General features: G+C 43.7%; 1 protein-coding gene across 1 annotated transcript; it reads left to right on the top strand.

Annotated features, from left to right (window-relative positions):
- The first annotated feature begins 847 nt into the window (after nt 1–847).
- On the top strand, nt 848–20,128 carry kdr (kinase insert domain receptor (a type III receptor tyrosine kinase)). Its single transcript, XM_076088524.1, has 31 exons — nt 848–902; nt 3,266–3,359; nt 3,440–3,642; nt 3,942–4,063; nt 4,320–4,488; nt 5,442–5,581; nt 6,597–6,780; nt 7,489–7,603; nt 7,762–7,928; nt 8,022–8,178; nt 9,070–9,190; nt 9,645–9,780; nt 9,875–10,027; nt 10,642–10,830; nt 11,512–11,658; nt 11,750–11,881; nt 13,751–13,857; nt 14,216–14,351; nt 14,831–14,935; nt 15,024–15,137; nt 15,405–15,493; nt 16,095–16,257; nt 16,366–16,457; nt 16,575–16,697; nt 17,638–17,749; nt 17,833–17,932; nt 18,021–18,126; nt 18,545–18,690; nt 19,084–19,168; nt 19,499–19,584; nt 19,681–20,128. The coding sequence occupies exons 1-31, from the start codon at nt 848–850 to the stop codon at nt 19,895–19,897; spliced, it is 4,065 nt and encodes a 1,354-aa protein (XP_075944639.1). The 3' UTR covers nt 19,898–20,128.
- The last annotated feature ends 300 nt before the right edge of the window (nt 20,129–20,428 follow it).

Genomic DNA, 20,428 nt, shown 5'->3' with positions numbered 1-20,428 from the left:
AGTCCTTGAGGGTTCAGGGTTTGAGGCTTTAGGGGGGGACATTGGGATTGGTCCTTAGAGAGAAGAAATTATTGGCAGAATAACGCTACGCCCATTTTCGTTATTGACACGCCCACTTATTCACTACAGAATAATTATGGTGTTTGTTTATTTCTGGATTCACTTTCTAGTTCCGTGCTGTAAGGTTTGGTTTGCTGTTATCAGAAGACCTCTAGATCACTTCTTTGAAGAAGAACAATGTACGGCCGAGTTACAACAACTTCCTCTTTCATGGCGAATGGTGTTTTTTTTGGTCAACAAAACATCATACAATTCAAATTGGCCGACTTCCTGTTTGTTTAGGGCATAATTCCAAGAGGATTTTTTGTACGTCCCATCACGCTAAATATACCTACCAAATTTCATACAGCTAGGTGAAACCCAATGTTGGGGCTACTCAAAAGGATGCCATATTCATGACATACTATACTATGACATTTTTAAGACATACTGTACACTGCCATTTTAATGATTTTTTTGACATACTATACTATGACATTTTTTATTACGTTTTTGACATACTATATAATGTGACTTTTTTTCAGACAGACAGACAGATGAAGAGAGACAGAGAGACAGACAGAGAGAGAGAGAGACTCCTCCCCTGCAGGCTGTCCAGCTGAAGGAGTCTCTCCATCCTCAGCAGCAGCTTCAGCTCCATTTGGACTCACAGTCCTCCGCTGCTCGTTTTCATGACTTTGTGGCGTCGCAAACTTTCTCTGGGGTGGAATCTCAAACATCAGAAGTCGATGGATTAGCACACTGAGCCTGTAGGATTATCGTTACTGCAGCGAAGACCTGACGGACGATGGCGCAGGCAGTCTCACTGTTTGGCATTATTCTGAAAATCAGTTGTGTTGCTGGTAAGAGAATCAATTAAATACTCATCAAATCTTCTGTCTGAATCAAAAACTTCAGTTAAACAACAAACTAATTATCGCAATAAAGGCAATCATTTATTACTTTTTATGTCAATCAGAATCAGAATCGTTTATTGCCGTGGTATGTTGAACATACAAGGAATGTGACATGACGGGATAGCTGTCAGTTGTAACTATTAGGACAGGCATAAATGAGCTTTACTTTTGTGGTTAATGAAGAGTTCCACAAGTCTGAAATGTGATGAGTATGAAAAAGTATTCTAGTGTAATCCACTAATTTCTGATCTGGGATATGTTGAGAAAAGGAGGGAAATGTGAGTCTATTTGACAAAGAAGAACTAACTAACTAACTACAACCCAACACACAAATCAATCAAATCAAACTTCTATAATTCCCACTTGGTCAGCCTATAAAGTTTTTTTCCCCCATACAATACAATGTGTGCTTTAGGGCCTCACAGGGAGGTGGTGGGCAGCCTGTATCCTCCGAAACAGGAACCCCACCTAGGCCACACTGTGCCGGGCTATTGAGCCTGACCCGGCCCATCTTCCCCTGCTTCCTGTTTTGACACAGCTCCGCCATTTTCTGCAGCAGTGGAAAAAATGTCCCCTCAGTAGCCAGTTACGAAACACCCTTTTTAAAAAATACATATTTTTTGTGCTTTAATTAAACCCTAGCCATATTTTTAGGCTTCTGCTCGAAAATTACATACCCACACTAAAAAGACTTTAGTTCTTTAACTACAAGGTCTATTTTAATAATATAATGCTAGAATACAGGTAACACTTGTGAGATGTGTTGAAATGTGAAGGTATTGTGTATATGTTACTGGTTAATGGTGACTGAACATGGAACATAGCTCAAATTTGAAAAGTTTCAGGTTCGCCTGAAAAAAAGCACTGAAAGCATGAATATCTTTTTTTAATGATGCAGGTGTAAGCTAAAAACTCTCCCAAATCATAGCACAACATGACAGAGGGCTGTATAAAAAGATTTGGCTTTGATAAAGTGAAGCAAACAGAGGTTTGTAGAGCTTATTGTGTCAGAGAGGGCGTGGGAGGTCAAGCAGATTTGTCATTTTGGAACCTGTTCCATTATACTGTTATATACTATATAACTATATATTTCACTTGTTTTATCTATAATATTATTCAATCTATCCAAATACAAGCAGTTTGGCATAATTTGAGACCAGGAGTCCTCTCTAAAGCCGGTCTGTGTCTCTGAGCCATGGAGCAGCCTGGCTGCCTTGTGTGTGTGAGTGGTGCTTTGTCACCCCTGTGATTGCCCAATCCCAGAGTGTGACGCCTCTTTAGACGCGCCAGAGTCCCATATATGGAGTGGTGCCAACGTGGTTTTGATTGACAGCCTCGTTATGGTAAAACAAACAGAAGCACGCCGTGCGTCATGCTGCGTAAAATCCCTTCCCCCACGGTTTCACAGGCTCCTGTGACTGCTATGTCAGTTAGCCATGATAGCGCTTAGCTTGTGTTTTCTGGAGCTTTATGTGTACATGGCCGCTGCGTCATCCCGAAAAATACTGATATTGTGTTATGTCTTATTGGTTCATGTATGATTGTGTTTGCAGTGTGTACAATGGCTGCTATGATGATTTTGCCCAGACTTTTGTCGTTAATTCGGTATATAATGTCTGTGGAGGATTAATCATATTTGTTTATGAAAAGTACGTTCTACGACACGGTAGCAGGCTAAACGGTCTCGCTCGAACTCCAAATCGGGCTCGGTTGTGTGGTGCTTGCTGGCTTGTAGCTCTGTAAGGGTTTGATGGAGCGAAATAATGAATACATGTATCGATTCTCTGTGAAATGCTAATGCGGATAGCTACGCTCGTTAGCCGTTTTGGTGCGGTAGCAGCTCCTTTGTCTAGCTTTGTTTGTGTGCACGGCTCGCAGAGTCATGCCGAAAAATCGTGAAATTGTGGTAAATATTCTAGATATCTTCCAGATATGATACTAGTTCATGTATAACTGTGTTTGCAGTGTTTGCAATGGCTGGTATGATGATGTTGCTCGGACTTTTCCCGTTAATTCGATATTTAATATGTCTGGAGCATTTTTGACATTTCTTAATAAAAAGTCCATTCGGAACCACGGTACCACTCTAAACGGTCTCGCTCGAAGCCCAAATGGTCTCCGCTCGGGCTTAAAAGGTTTTAAGTTCCAACCTTGGGCTTTTGAACCTGATTTAATTTCCATTTAGTACATCTTTAAAGGACCATACTGTGCGCGTTATTGGTAACAATAGTGACCTCTGACCCCTCTGTGAAGCTGTTGTTTGTTAGCGCTGCACAGACTTGTGTCATCACTGTGTTTGTCGACTCCAGCCATCGAACTGCGGTTTATGCCCGATCCACCGACGCTGAACATCTATGGCATTCACAGGATGAACAAATCGGACAACCTGGAACTGACATGCAGGTACACGTATATAAATATACTTTAACCAGTTCAATCCATACATACAGTACAGGACTGACTCAATATCTCTCGTGTGGCAGAGGCCGCCAGTACCTGAGGTGGACGACCCCTCCTACGAGCACTCGCTTCTCCACCAGTGACTGCAGTGGATCGGGACTCTTCTGCACGACACTGCAGATCTCCAACGCGACCGTCAACGAAACCGGACAGTACCAGTGCTCCTACAGGGACCTGAAGGTGGAGGACGGCAAGACGTCAGCAGCAGCTTATGTGTTTGTCAACGGTACAACCCACTCTCAACAAACTGACATCTTTGCTTTATTATATTATATTATATTTTGTATTATAAAGTAGGTCTAAGTGTTGTATAAATACTGTGAACATATCAAACAGTATTAAGAAACAGTGCCTTTAAGTCAAATTGTTTTAAAGGTTCGGATTGCAATACTGCAAATAGTATCACTGTCACCATTTATACCCCAAAATACTGTAAATCCTGCAGTCACAGTCTCACAAAGGACACACTGCTAACTAATACACCGTTTTTAACTTAACTTACACATATTATCTGTGTTATTTCAGATTACAAGGTGCCATTTGTGCCGCCTGAGAAAGAATACGAGGTGGTGTTCATCCGTGAGGGGGAGCGGGTGGTGATACCGTGCCGAGGCTCGGTGGAGGATCTCAACGTCACGCTCCACACTGTGAGGAAGAGTTGTTTCTGTTCCCTTCATCTTCTCTCTCGCTGCTGCACAGGATGGAAGCAACTTCTGTAGGACGACCAGCATTACAGAACAACTAATACCTCATTTTACAGGGTTGCAGATTAATAATTTTTATAGTTTTTTATATTATCTTATTTACATATCCGGGTTATCGGTGCTTGTGTGGAAAAATTCCTGGTGTTTTTTGTATTTTTCTTTTCTGTGTTCGAAATCAGTAAATGTTTGTGTCTGTCAGAAGTATCCAAATAAGGAGCTCCATCCCGATGGGAAGGACTCCCTGTGGGACGCCAGGACGGGCTTCACGGTCCCCAGTCACCTGATCAGCTACGCCGGCGTCGTGTCCTGCCAGACCCGCATCGGAAATGAGACGTTCAAGTCCCCCCTCTACATTGTGGCTGTAGTCGGTAAGACGGATGGAAAGATTCACACAGCAAAGTATCAGCTGTAGAAGTAATATGTGTTTTATTAGACTGAATGGATATCTAAACCTAGTGGACAGGCTGTGTCTAAGGTCCTGTCTACAGATATGTATTTAAAAAAAGCTATTTCTACGGTTTGGCCTCTCGTCCACACGCAAACAGAGTTTTATGTCACTAAAAGGTACTTTGTATTTGTGTGGAAACGATGACATCTTTACATAACGGATGGTTTCACTTCAACAACGACCAGCGAAGATCAGTCAAACGGACCTAAAGTCAACACCGTCGTTCCTTCACTCCTACAATACTGTTTTTCCCGCGTTAATCTAGTCTTTTGCGTGAGGAAACTCGTTCCCCGCCTTCTCACAGTCTTCCTCTGCAGGATGCTGCTCCTGAAAGGCCACCGAGATGTCTGAATATTTCGTAGAACAAGACTCCCAATCACCTTTTTTTTAAGCTTTTATTTCCTTATATCGTAAAGTGACGCTACGCAGAAAATCCACCTCGTTGATTGACCACATACGAGTCGATTTCAGTTTTCGACATAGCACCAAATATAAAGTATGTATAAATAAAGAAATAATTAGCTATTGCTTTGCTATTGTTTACAATTTGTTAACACCGCCAAAGGAAAATGAGCAGAATCTCCTCTGGTATCTGAGGTATCAGTGATGTAGCCTTTATCGCCACCTTGGAGTCTGGGTTTTTTTGCGTTCCAATGTTCTAGTTCTAGTGGAGATATTTTGTAAAACGTAGGTGGTGTGGACAGAATTTTCAAACCGTAGAGGAACATATGATTGTAAAGTAAGTGAAAGACTTGGTGGAATACTGAGCGAGCGAGGAAAAGTACGAGCAGAGAGAGAGAGAGTCAGTAGTCGCAGGAGAACAATAGGCCGTCGACTGACTGCCATGTCGTCCCTCCCTTTTCTTTTCCGCAGGATACAAGATCTACGAACTCACCCTGACCCCCGCTCAGCTCAGGCTGTGTGCGGGGGAGCGGCTGGAGCTCGGCTGCACGGCCAAAACCGAGCTCAACGTGGGCATCGAATTCAACTGGACCCACTCCGGTCAGGCCCTGGTCAGTGCCCGAGGCCTACCTGCTCTTCCTCTGTGTCGGCCAATGCCGACATGTATATTTTACATGTGACAGCCTGTCTTTAATACACGCTGAGGACGGACAGAGACACCAGATGTGTTGTATCTCACTTCCTCACGTATTCCTTACTTCCTGTTTTCAGGAATCCTTTAGTTTATCTCAAAGGGCAAAGGTGACCAGATGTGTTTTTGATGTCGTGCCGGTTCATATAAGAAAAACTAGAAAAGAGCATATTCAGTAGAGTGCAGATCTCCCCCAGGTGTGTTTTACTCTCGTACTCTCGTATAGTGCCTAACTTCATTGGATCATAACATATCGGGTATTCTGCAGATAAAAAAAAAAAAAAAAAAAAAAAACGTTCTATGGATGTCACTTTTTGAGCCAGATGCCAAAATGTGGTTTGCAACCAGGCGACAACCTCTGGTTCTGAAATGTGAAGCCAATGCTTCATGTGTTAAAGCTGCATTCTCTCTAGTGTCCACCAGGGGGCGACTCCTCTGGTTGTATAGAAGTCTATGATAAAATGACTCTACTTCTCTCTTGATTTATTACCTCAGTAAACATTGTAAACATGAGTTTATGGTCTCAATCTCTAGTTTCAAGTCTTCTTCAATACAGCATGATGTTCATTTAGTACATTATGGTCCATTTAGAGTCACACAGACCATAAAGCAGGGTATACTTTAGGGCGTTCATACAGCTCTACGTCACTCCTTCACAGTCCAAATAAGGTCAATTCCTATTGCGAAAATGTCAAAATGGCAACGGCCAAAATGATGAACTTGAGGCTTCAAAACCGCAGTCCACAAACCAGTGAGTGACGTCACGACTACTACGTCCACTTCTTAAATACCGTCTACTCCTGCAACAGATTAGTTAACTGAAGGCTTTGCTACTTTAGGTTTGTTTTAGCTAAAAAAAAGTCTTCCTTTCATTCATTCTGATGTGTTTTAATTGTCTGAACAGCACTTCTGAATCGTTCTCTCTCTCATGTCAGACCTCGGTGAACAATTCGAGGCCGACCCACACGACGCCCAACAAGAAGAAGCTGTGGAACTCGCTGGAGCTTTCCAGCAAACTCAGAGTGGAGAACGTGACGGTCGACCACACCGGAGAATACACCTGCACCGCATCCAGCGGGAAGATGGAGAAAAGTGCCTCAGCATTTCTTGAAGTGTATGGTAGGTGTCCTGAATACAGAGACCTCCCACTCAGGTGGAACGGTTTTATTTTTCAATATTTCTCTCCTATTCTTTTCCAAAAAGTGTTTTTTATTTTTTTCTGCTGGATGTGTCTTATGGAACCCCAAAACATTTGAATGTGTTTTGTTTTATTCTTCAATTTATCTTTCACCATCTTATTTTGTTTTTCAACTCCTTTTTTACACTTTCTTTTTGGTTTTGGCATTAATCATTTATCTACCACGGCGTATGAGGGCCATCGTAGGTAAAAAAAATAATACTTACGGAGCCGGAAGAGGGGGAAATATTCAGAGAAAAAACAATGAATTTGAGATCATTTACTTTGATATTTTAAAAGATTAAAGTAGTAAATATACAAGAAAAACCTCAGAAATTTAAGAGAAAAAACTTGAATAACCTCTGAGAATATAAAGTGATAATTTAGAAAATTGTCTGAGATTAAAGGAACCACGTCTCTTCTCTCAAAATATTTTATTTCATTCATTTTTTTCTTCATACAATGGCTCTAATAATACACAGATATTTATTTATTCCCTTTTTTCTTTAACCACAAAACTTTTCCCATCTTCTCAATGCTCATAAGATTGATGGGATAATTACTATGGTTCTTTCTAAAGATTTGAATATTGAAATATTAAACATTGGTGTTGCTAACGACATGTTGTGACTCTTTTTTTATGTTTCCAGAAAAGCCTTTCATTGATATAAAAGAGCCGTCGACGAAGGTTTGGGAGGTAAATGTCGGGGATCAAACATCCATCCCCGTCAAGTACTCAGCCTACCCTAACCCCAACTCTAGATGGTACGTTCACAGGGGAACAATACGTCGTGGCATGAAGTACTAGCAGCACTTTGTCATACAGTTAGTTAAAAAACGTAACTTTCCATTGTGATCTTTGTCACATTGATGTAGATTCAGATACTTCATGTCACGCTTTGTACGCTGCTCTGTCTGCCCAGGTTAAAGAACGGCCTTCCACTGAAGGAGGATTACAGAATAAAACAGAGAAGCGAAGCCCTCGTCATCCGCGGAGTCACAGAAATGGATGCTGGGAATTACACAATGGTCCTGACCAATAAGATCACCAAAGAGGAACAGAGGCGCTCTTTCCAGCTGCTGGTCAACGGCATGTTTTCTCTGTTTGTTTGTTTTTTTACAGTATTTTTTACGCCGTTGTTGGCGGGACAGTGGTGCTAACTGTCCGTATCTTCTTCTACAGTGCCTCCTCACATCATTGAGAAGGAGGTGGCGGTGGACACTGATGTGTACCCGTACGGCAGCAGCCCCACCCTGAGGTGCACCGCTCGTGGATTCCCCACACCTGCACACATCCAGTGGCAGTGGATGTCTAAAGACGACTGTCCAAAGGCCTTCCAGTGAGTCCTTTTCGAGCGTGCCTGCAGCGCTCACGTGCTTCTCAGCTCAGCTCATTGTCAACAGGTCGTTGATTTAGAAGAGGAATAGCTGCTTTCGTGATGTTGACAATAACACGAGAAGAGACAAAGAGAGTGCCCCTCTGACCCGATGCAGATCAGCGGATGTGATTCATGTTCTTCACAATGTCCCCTTTTTTTAACAAGGACGTCAGTTATTCTCAGACTTGAGAATGTGTTTACTGATTTTATACAATCTGATATTTGGGGCTGTTCCTGGATCAGTTTCTGGTCCATGCAATAAACAGACGGGAGGCGTCAGCGGTCACCCGACAGCCTCCTCAGGTATGCCGTGATCTGCCGCGTGTTGACAGAAAGGAGGAGTGTGCGAGTGGCCGGCTCTGTCCAGAGAAGACCATCAGCAGGTTTCCTTATCTCCTGTCTACACATCGGAGCACTTCCTCAGTCCTGCGCTACGTTTCCTGTTGTTCCCGTCGTGCTCCCTGTAAAAAAAAAAGACAAAAGAAAGCTCTTCTTCCTGCTGAAGCCGCGTCTCTTCTTGCAGACTTTTCTTTCCCTCGTTATCATGTTCTGAATTATAAAATAAACTGAACTTCCTTGTTCTTCTTAATTTTGATCGACAGTTTGTCTCTGCCTCGACTAAAAATAAGTTGCATAACTCAGCAATAACAGGAAAGAAAAAGAAAGAAACATACAAAAAACAAGTACATAGTGAAAGACTTTCTCCATTTGTAAATGTTAAAATGCGTTTGGTGCATCAGAGTGAAAGAGAAACAACTCTGCACCGACACTGACGTGGGTGATTAGTGCAGCTTCTGTGAGGACATTGTTTAAAGACGTGTCACCTGGTTTCTGTTTGTTTTTGTCCAAAAGGTCACGGCTGATAAAGTCTGAAGTGCAGCTAGCGGCGTGCACAGGTTGGAGGCATATCAGCAACAGCACCGGTCACCACCCAGTCGAACGGATCATAACTGACGCTGGGCATAACCAAAAGGTAAATAATTCCCCTTGATTACACCCCCGTCTCCCTGCTGTCCGCTATGGAGGACTGAAGCTGACATTATAATAAATAAATTAACAAATAAATACATTTCTCAATAAATAAATAAATAACAGCCTCAATTGTTAAATTTGGAATAAATAAATATTCCCAGAAATAAAAACAAGAATTATTATTTTTGTATTAATTTATTTTTATTTAAATATTTATAATGTTTACATTTATTTCTGCTTTTTATTCATTTGCTTTTTTGTTCAAATAAATAAACATATCTTATTCTGACATATTTTTTAATTAACCTGCACATCTATTTGATGATTAAGTTTATTTATTTTTTATTTATTACAACGGCAGCTTCAGTCCTCCACAGACAATCCTCGGGTCAACAGTGTTGCAGTTGCACTTTATTTAATGATCAATCATAAACAAATTAAATGCATTTTCCCAGAAAATCGCGAGCTCTTTGAAGGTTCAGAAAGCCGAGGCCCACGCCCTCTACAGATGCACGGCTGCCAACAAAGTCGGGGAGGATTCACGCATCATCTTTTTCCACGTCACACGTGAGCACTGTTCTCTTTCTTTTGGTCTCATGTGGCTTCTTTCCTGTAACTGTGACCACGCTTCAGTATTCACCACGCTGCCGTCGTTCACGCCCGCGTGTCCATCTGTGCTCTGCAGGCCTGGAGGTGAGCGTGTCTCCCCCCGGCGGGCCCTTAGAGGAGGACCACGTGGTTCTGCGATGTAAGGCCGACAAGCTGCTCTACGGAAACATGACCTGGTTCGGTGTCACCAACATATCGGAGTCGGAGCAGATCACGTCGGTGCAGCCGTGTCGCCCGTGGTGGAATGTGACTGTAGTTAAGAACAATTTTGAGGTACTTGTACTTTACAGTAGTTTGGAGTTATAACCAAAACCCAACCGAAGGTCGGCCATTTTTAATTGAATGTGACGAGGCGGCAAAAAAGGGCCGTGTTTAGTCCGAAGTTGTTGCAACTTAAGAGTCCTTAGTCAAATCTGCTCCAAATTTCACAGCCATGATAATACATTTAAATGACAATTAAGACTCATAGCCCCGCCCCCAACACCCCAGCCCCACCCCTTTCATAGCCACGCCGCCCGTACCACGAGTACCTCCGACACAAGGGAAGGTGTGAGGGTCCGTTCATTGCTGCTAGCAGCTTTAATTATAGATTAAACTACACAACAAGTCATTAAGATGAACTCCACCTTTACCGGCTGCAACATTACAATGATGAACACCTCATGCATCGGTAATATATTACTCTGCATAATGATCACTTTAACTTCTGGTAATTTAAGTATATCTTAATACTTTTGCACTTTAACTTAGTAAGGTTTTGAATCCAGGACTTCTAATTGTAACAGAATACTTTACATGATTATATTGCCCTTTTTACTTGAGTAAAATATTAAAATATTTCCCGTCGCTCTCTTGAACTGCAGCGGAGTCCCCCGTCTCGTGTAACGCTGTCCAGCCTGCAGGGCACCAACGTGACCCTGGAGCTGTCGCTGCCCAACGTGTCCCCTCGGGATGAGGGTCTGTACGCCTGTCAGGTGGAAAACATTAAGACTCGGGAGAAAACCTGCCTGCTGCGCCGTCTTTCTCTCAAAGGTGAGAAAAATGTACAATTCCCTTTTTTATATTTGAGAACACTGAGACATTCAGGACCTACAAGTTGATCATCCACAATGGAAAACCATCATTTCAAGCAGGAGGCAACCTCCGGTTCTGCAAAGTAAAGCCAAAGCTTCATGTGTTAAAGCTGCATTCTCTCTAGTGTCCACCAGGGGGCGACACCTCTGGTTGTATAGAAGTCTATGAGAAAATGACTCTACTTCTCTCTTGATTTATTACCTCAGTAAACATTGTAAACATGAGTTTATGGTCTCAATCTCTAGTTTCAAGTCTTCTTCAATACAGCATGATGTTCATTTAGTACATTATGGTCCATTTAGAGTCAAACAGACCATAAAGCAGGGGATGCTTTAGGGCGGGGCTACACGGTGATTGACAGGTCTCTACCAGAGACGTATACGGCGTCTCTACGTCACTCCTCCTCAGTCCAGATATGCTCACTTCCTGTTCACTGGTTGGGAAAAAGCCAAGATGACGATGAAGTATTAAGAGTGGGGCATCTGATTGAGGGAAAATCTTTGTGCGCGATTATTTCATTGTACATCCCAATTTAAACCTTTTCTTTCAGATGTTTTTAGAGAGAATATCTTCAAAATAGTCAACAAAAAATGACATTTAGAGTTTTTTTAAATGAATTTACTTTGATTCTGATTTTAGGTCTTGAGGCTGCAAGGATCCATCATAATTTAACCGACCAAAAGGTTAACGTGAGCGCAACGATCAGTCTCCTGTGCGATGCTGGCGGGACGCCAAACCCGACGGTGGCGTGGACCAAAAACAACCACACTGTGGTGGAGGGCTCAGGTGAGGCGGTCGCATGGCTTATCTAATGAACGCTCACTCACTTCACGCGTTGCCACAGTTCATTCAATTAAACAGCACGGATTGCTTTCAGGCGTGATCCTGAGTCAGCACAACCACATTCTGACCATTCAGCGAGTGAAGAAGGACGACAGCGGTCTGTACACCTGCACTGCCTGTAACAGCCGCGGCTGTGACACCTCACAGGCCTATTTGACTACCGAAGGTCAGTCCCTCCCCCGAATCATACCTGAAGTATTACAGTACAATGATGAAGTACTTCCTGTTTACTGATAACACATATCGGCCCCTGGGCACAGACATGTCAAAGGCCCCCGACCCCTTCTACATGGGAGCAAGAGCCCCAAAAGTAGTTGTTGTTTTGTGTCTGTTTGTGGTTGTTTTTCGTGTCTTTATGCTCTTTTTGATTCTCTTTATACTTATTTCATGCTCGTTTAATACTTTTTTGGGGTCTTCGTTCTGTCTCGAAATATTTTGTTGGTCTTTTTGCATCTCTTTGTAGTCGTTCTGTGTATCTTTGTAGTTGTTTTGTGTCTCTTTGTAGTCGTTTTGTGATCCCTTTGTGTGTGTTTGGAACAGTTTTGAGTCTTTTTGTAGTAGTTCCGTCTCAATGTTTTCTTTTTGGGGTGATTTTCTGTCTCTTTGTAGTTGTTTTGCACCCCATTGAAGTTGTCAGTGTAGTTTATAGTCATTTTTTGTCAATTTGTATATGTTTTGCTTCTCTTTGTAGACATTTACTAGATTTAGAGAACATTTAACTTCCAACAAGAAATGTTAACGCTCACTTCAAACAGAGGGTCCAGGTGCCCCGGACCCCTCTGAGCACCTGGACCTGTGCCCAGTAGGCCAGTTCAGTAATCCATCCATATATTGCTCATAGTTCATGTAAGATACTCCAGCCTTAACCTCTTGTAAATACCCACAATACTCACAAAGACCGTGTATTTATATCTGACCTCAAGGCTTCAACAATTCATATCAAACATCTGACATTTTTTGATATCAAAGATTTAGAGTAAGAATAACTTTGCTTCCGCATGACAGGAAGTTGGCCCAGTTAGCACACATCCTCCTCGGTGTTTCTAAATCCAAAACAATGAGGAGAGAGCAGGACAAAGGGAGAGGCCAGCCCAGCTCCAGCCTCTGCTCTACTGTCTACAGCGACACAGCGACACACAAACAAATGACTAGAACCAGGGCCTACGTGACCCGGACCCCGCCAGCAGAACGTAGACCCAGTTAGAGTTGCTCTCGGCTGCAGGCGTCATCCCTGCAAACAAGGGAGTGCAGAGGACGGGCGGATAACGAGAACATCTTGCGTGCATGTGAGGGAGTTTTACAGAGCAACAAGCAAGAGCGAGCAGTTTAAAAAAAGAGAGATTTTCTGAAGGTTTTTGGGATGAGGACGGTGGCTGAATGTCATATATGACATATCGTATCAATTACACTGTGCCTGAGTCACATGACCGGCCATGTTTATTACACGTTTCTTTAAAATTAAAGCTATCTTCGAAATGGAACTATTTGCTTTTTTAAAACGTATGTTTAAAATAGATTTCACAAGGGAACAATTAATCTGTGATGCGAAAAAGGTTTGAATATAAACTGTTCAGACTACCCTCCTAACAACAAGAAGAAACAATACCATTCGCTCCCCTTTTCTGACCCAGTCTTTCCCCCTAATCATCTTCGTCTCTACGCTGAACTGCAGCGGAGAGACGTCGGTTCATTGCAGCATGTTACTCACGACGGCTCCAAAAGGGCTTTTCCAAGTTGTCTTTGGCAGTAATTGTTCTTGCTGACTCCTGAACATTTGTTATGACGAGATAAAATATCAGTTTGCTTACAGTCCAGATTCCAACAGTCTCCTTCCTCCAGCCCAAACACAGACACACACACACACACACACGTGAACATGCCAAAGACAAGACTGTCTGAACTTTATGCAGCTCCACCGAGGCACGCCACTGAAATTATAATCGACATTCCACCGTGACTGTCCCACGTTTTTGTTCACTGAGGGATTTGTTGTTTGTGAGCACGCCTGCATCTCAAATTGTTGGGTCCATTCTAGGTGCAGAGGAAAAGACCAATGTGGAGCTGATTGTTCCCATCGGGTCAGTGGTCATCGCCATGTTTTTCTGGTTACTGATCGTCTTTGTCATCCGTGGAAGAAAGAGAGTAAGAACTTCCTCATCCTCCCTTTGCCACACTACATACATCCTTCCTTGGGAAAACCCAAGGAAGGATGATTCTGAATGAAAATTAAAAAAAAGAAGTACAGCTAAAATGCACACACACAAGCACACACAGTGTGTGGGTGTGAGACTGATTCGAAGTGACTGGTTTGGCTCTCAGTGGCAGCTCTCCTTTGTTTCCAGGAACAACAGGGTCCACTTTCTGCTCCGATAAGTCACGTAGACCAGCAGCACTGATTGGGATCCTTTTGTAACGGGAGGGGCAATGGAGTCACTGGAAACATGCTGTACAATTTAGTTTTTGATCATTAATTCAGATGTTTTTTCTCGCACGGTTTCAGCCAACTCGGGGGGATCTGAAGACGGGCTACCTGTCCATGATCCTGGACGCAGAGGACATGCCCATGGACGAGCAGTGCGAGAGGCTCACGTACGATGCTAACAAATGGGAGTTCCCTCGGGACAGGCTGAAGCTAGGTGAGACTACTGAAGGCTGCAAGGTGGCATAGCGAGTAAAGGAGTCAAGCAAGCATCTGTATCGCCTTGAACAGGACACTAAGCTCCTGCAAGTCCCCGCTTAGAGAGTTAGACGAGTTTTAAAAAGATCACATTGATTGAAATTTGCTTCACGTTTGGTGTGAACACAGGATGTGTCCGTCAGGAAAGTCAGAGCATCACCAAAAATATAAAAAGTCTTCCTGAGGTGATGAATGTCTGAACCAAACGTTATAGCAATCCATCCAATAGTTGTTGAGACATTTCAGTCTGGACTAAAGTGGTGGACCAACGCTAGCAAAACTACAAATCATCCACTTTTATATGGTTGATCGTTTTAGATGAATTCCAGTTTAAAACAAATTCTAATCAACACATCATATGACGGGTGATGTCAAAGAAGGGTTACTGCATCTGGCGCTGTTATTTGTGTCTTCATGATGAATGTCCTGCATTTAAAGGTGACCCGCTGGGACGAGGAGCATTTGGTCAGGTGGTCGAAGCGGCCGCCTTCGGCATCGAGAAAGCCACCACGCACACCACTGTTGCAGTCAAGATGCTTAAAGGCGAGTGTTTCCTCCTCCTTTGTCTCTCCACACGAACACAAAGACAATAAATAAAAAAAATTATAAATTAAATCTGTCCGTGTTACAGAGGGAGCCACGTCGAGTGAGTACCGCGCCTTGATGTCCGAGCTGAAAATTCTCATTCATATTGGACATCATCTCAACGTCGTCAACCTGCTGGGAGCCTGTACGAAGCCTGGAGGTGAGCGAGCACATAGCTGTCCTTATCTTCGTCCTCTAGTCTTCATGACCAGGCTGCATTCTCTCTAATGTCCACCAGGGGGCGACTCCTCTGGTTGTATAGAAGTTGATGAGAAAATGACTCTACTTCTCTCTTGATTTATTACCTCAGTAAACATTGTAAACATGAGTTTATGGTCTCAATCTCTAGTTTCAAGTCTTCTTCAATACAGCATGATGTAAAGAGCCGTCTTACTTTGACCTTTAACCTCTTCCCCTCACTCCGCAGGGCCACTGATGGTGATTGTTGAGTATTGTAAAAACGGAAACCTCTCCAGCTACCTGAAGAGCAAGCGTGGCGAGTACAGCCCCTACAAGGTAAATGTAACCCTCTCTGATTGACTCTGCCTCCAGCAGCTCATTGTCAATCTCCATTTTCTCCGCCCATCTGCGTCCCATCGTTAGAAACTACGCTGGTATGAGATGAGCTGCTCCTCACCTGGAAAGTAGACGAGCTCATGCGGCAGCAGCAAGGTGGGCGGAGAAAAAAACTGACAGTTAAAAGCAGCCTTCAGAGAATACACAGGAAGTCACAGAAATAGTTACATCCTAGTAGATCCAATATGTAGGCTAGTTGTAGTTTACAGACCTCGTTTGAATCGTTTCTAATTTGATATATGTATATGTGTGAAAATGTATCTGCAAAACTAAGAGCCAATCAGGTGACAGCCAGGCGTTTCCCATCATGCATTGGGTCATGCAGTCGGTTGAGAGCAACTGCGGCGCCTGGCTCAAAAAAACGCAGCGCCTCGATCTCGTAAGGTCATCGTTGCCCCCCGGACATCCACGACCCCCCGCGGTTGCGGCAAGAATAAATCAATCTTAACATGCAGTGAGATCCGTACAAAGAAAACCTGCAGCTTGAATAAAATATCATTCTGACTCTTTCTTTCTCTGTGTTTTCCCTCGTGGTCAACAGAGGAGGCGGGTGGACAGCCAGAAGTGGGCGTATGCAGACGAGGATGTGGCCGAAGGGGATCTGGGCTTGGGGAAGATCGCCCAGCTGGACATCTGCATGGGAACGGCCGTCTGCTCCAGAGCTGGAGACCGGGCTTCAGGCAGCAACGTGGACACGCAGGAAGGTGGGGAAGACAATGCAGAATGACTAACTCCCACATTAGTTGTTGTGGACACCTGTAATGTTGTTCAGGGCTCACAGTTATGATTTAAAATGCATCATGTGACCACAGAGAGCTCAGACGAGGACCATCTGACCATGGAGGACCTGATCTGCTACAGCTTCCAGGTGGCTAAAGGCATGGAGTTTCTGTCGTCCCGCAAGGTGAAACTAAATATTATCTAGACGTCTGTGTGTACGCATGCAGACATCCAAAATTGGAGATGATAATCTCTCTTTGCGTGTGAATATGAATCCCTTTTGTTTCTGTTTGCTCTGCAGTGCATCCACAGAGATCTAGCAGCCAGAAACATCCTGCTGTCAGAGAACAACGTGGTGAAGATCTGCGACTTTGGCCTCGCTAGAGACGTCTACAAAGACCCCGACTATGTCCGCAAGGGAGATGTGAGTCCCCCACACTAACGCGTGAGGTTTCTGGTCATTTTAGTCCCGGGACTACTTTTCAACGAACTAAAAAGGTTCCTTTGGCCCATTGTTGTCTGTGTTTCCATCATGGTTTAAAGACCTGCGAAGATCAGGCAAATTAGTCCGCTGGGAGGATGGCTGCTGATGGTCACAGGGTAAACCCTCTGCAGGCTGCAGTTCATTGTGCCCACACTTTTCATCTTTAAAAATAAAAACAAAAACAATGAAACAATCTGAACAAAAACATTTATTTTCTCTCATTCACGGCACTGCCACGCTGTCTCTCTCTCTCCTAACGCTCACCCTCTCAGCTCGGAATCTCCTTCTTTTTCTCTCTCTCTGCCTTTTTTAAAATGAGTCATAAAGGGGACAGCAAAGCCTAACTTTACTCTGTGTTATCAAAGAGAAATGCTCTCCCCTCGTTTCCTAAATCAAACAAGAGTTCTTGCTATATTTATTAATGAAGCGGTACACGGGTTGAAGCAGCGGCGCTGTGTGTGTTTGACCAAACAGCGACGGACATCACTTAAAAAACACACCCTGAAAGTTCCTGTACTTGCAGAAAGTACTATTCCTTACCGGGGGGCATTTTTGGGGGGTAAAACCAGGCGGCAACCTCCGGGTCTGAAAAGTGAAGCTAATGCTGAAGTGTCTTGAAACCTGCATTCTCTCTAGTGTCCACCAGGGGGCGACTCCTCTGGTTGTATAGAAGTCTATGAGAAAATGACTCTACTTCTCTCTTGATTTATTACCTCAGTAAACATTGAAAAACTTTATTTAGACTCTGGTCACTGCGGTCGAAACACAAAGTTCCTCAAAAAGCTCCTAGTTTCTGGAGAAGTTCCTGCAGTCAAAAGGGGGCTCATCAAACAGTCAAAATATGTGAAGTAATGAAGCTTACATCCTCTTCTTGCTACAGGCTCGACTCCCTCTGAAGTGGATGGCTCCAGAGACCATCTTCGATCGGGTGTACACCACACAAAGTGACGTTTGGTCCTTTGGAGTTCTTCTCTGGGAGATCTTTTCTCTGGGTGAGCCTCATAATCACCATTACACACAACACAATAATGATCACTGCACACCTGCAGTATTACCTCCATCTTATCTCCTACAGGGGCTTCTCCCTATCCGGGTGTTTGCATCGACGAGTTATTCTGCAGGAGGCTTAAGGAGGGCACCAGGATGAGACCTCCGGAATACGCCACCACCGAGATGTGAGCGGAAGGTCGACACGATGCAGGTCACACGCAGAAAAAACTTAACTCGCTCCAACGTCTTAACCGTGATCCCATTTACTTACAGATACCAGACCATGTTGGACTGCTGGCTGGATCGTCCCACAGACAGGCCAACATTCGCAGAGCTGGTGGGACATCTGGGCAACCTGCTGCAGGCCAGCGCCCAACGGGTCTGTACACCGTGTCCATAAAACATTTATATTCTAGATACAGCAAGAATAAAAAGGATTCAGATGTACCGGTTTCTGTACAGCCTCAATAGTCCATCATGCAATTTATGATTAAAAGGCACCGTCCATGTCTTTTACTGTGCTGTAGTTATGGCTGTCAGTGTTCCCAGTATACCGGAACTCATTCTGGGAAATTTAATTGAAAGTTAGCTGAAGTCGGACAAGAAAAGAAAATACAGGCTGACGCAAGCTAGTTGCGACAGGAGAAAGCTGATTACAGCATCAGGACAAGTAATTACTGGAAAACATTTAATTGATCATTTTTAAATGCGAGTTCATATTTCTACTCATTTGTGTGGATTAATTTGATCCAGCGTGTATTTGAGGTGAAATTATTAGAGTTCTCTTGGTCATCCAGGATGGGAAGGACTACATCCCTCTGACAGTCGGCAGCGCGGCAGAAGGATCTCCAGTGACCCCCGACCCCAGGAACCCCTACAGCAGGCCGCAGAGTGGGGAAATCCTGGAGGCTCAGCTCCACTACGACAACCCGCCGTCCTTAGGGTCAGCATGATGATCTCACTCTCCACTCTTAACTCTCCAGATCCACTGAATGAGTCTAATCAAGCTGCTTAACCATGACAACGTTACATTACCAGAAGCAGTTGAAAAGAAATTACACCAAAGATTATTTTGTTTGTGTAGAAAAATGATGTGGAGGTGAACAAGAAAACTAATGTCAGTATGCAAAACATTTTTACTTTTTTGGGACTTGAAACTCTAAATTTAGGACTCAGAACTTGAGTGCAAAGACCAATTTCATTGGTCAAACAAATATCTCTGCAGGTGGAAATCTGTTGAAATCGTCGTTGCGTGAATATTTTGTACCCTACACTTACGGCTTTGAGAATATACTCAGCTGTGAATGTTATCCAATCACCTACTTCCTCTGTGCAGACTGTCCCAACAGAGCGAGCGGTGCGGTCGTCCCCTCAGTGTGAAGACGTTTGAAGACGTCCCTGTGGCTCGCAGCAGTGTCATGGTGAGCGTCTGCACGTCCAACACACATCACAGCTTTGATCTACTTACTCCTGAGCAAATGAGCCTTATTTGATTTATTCTATTTATTTATTTCTGCAACAATCCAAAATCTAATCTCATTGGTGAAATATTGCTCAAAATCAGTTAAAAAGGCCTCGAAATAAATCTTATTTTAAAAACACTTACCAAGCTAATTTTTCTGTTATTGCAAGAAAACACACTTTATTTTATTCATCCTTGGCGTGGACTTACCCTACTTTACAAAATAAAGGGTGAACTCTCTGTTTGCACCAACCGCCTGTGTTCATTTCCACGGTTGCCGTTTCTACAGGAGGGTCACACAGACAGTGGTTTGTGCTTCTCACCGGAGGAGGTGAAGGGTTTGAATCCACAGCTGCCAACGACACCCAACTTCAGGTGAGGGCTCACATCATAACCATACAGAGTGTTACTGTGTTTTAGCTGCAAACCAAGTTTAAATGTAACCTCCCCCTTCCTGCCCCCCCCCTCCAGTCAGCTGCTGCGCTTTAAGAGCAAAGAGTCTCTGGCCTCGGAGTCGTCCAATCAGACGAGCGGATACCAGTCGGGGTACCACTCCGACGACACAGACGCCCCGATCTACGCCAACGAGGAGGCCATCATGAAGCACAACATGCTGAAGAAGCCTCCTCTGCCCAAGACGCCGGACAAGTTCAACGCGGAGATCCGCTACAGCACGCCGCCTGTCTGACCCCCCCCTCAACAACTTAACCCCCGAGTCTTTTCACTGTACGAGTCACAGGTGTTACTCAATAAGTCAGCTGGGGAAAGAAAACTGGAAGGTTGTATGATGAGTTTGTAAGCGCAGCTCTCTTTGGACATGCTTTCATGTTTACTCAGCGAGTAAAAAAGGTTGAGACACGAGGACACGCCCACTTCCAGAAGCGCAATCCACCCACTTCCTCTCATGCAGGAAATGACATCTGGAACTTTTAGATAATTGAATCTGCAAATGTTTGGTTTTTGGCACATTAAATGTCCAGTAAGGAGGCAGTTCTCACACGTCGATCCCAACAATGTCACATTTGTACAGTTCTTCTCTGCATATATATATATATAACTTACAGTATTTTATTGAAAATGTATTACTAAACCTGCAATAAATGTAACTAGTTTTATAAAATAAAACATACTCACAGATTAAGACGGCTCTTGTTTACTCTGTTATCGTGAAGCCTCCCGTATTCCTCACTAATCAATGAGTCCAGACACATCTCATTTC

Source organism: Anarhichas minor, unplaced genomic scaffold, assembly GCF_050575085.1.
Source record: "Anarhichas minor isolate MPS153535 unplaced genomic scaffold, ASM5057508v1 ptg000010l, whole genome shotgun sequence".
Taxonomy (NCBI): domain Eukaryota; kingdom Metazoa; phylum Chordata; class Actinopteri; order Perciformes; family Anarhichadidae; genus Anarhichas; species Anarhichas minor.
This window is presented reverse-complemented; position numbering and strand designations above follow the sequence as displayed.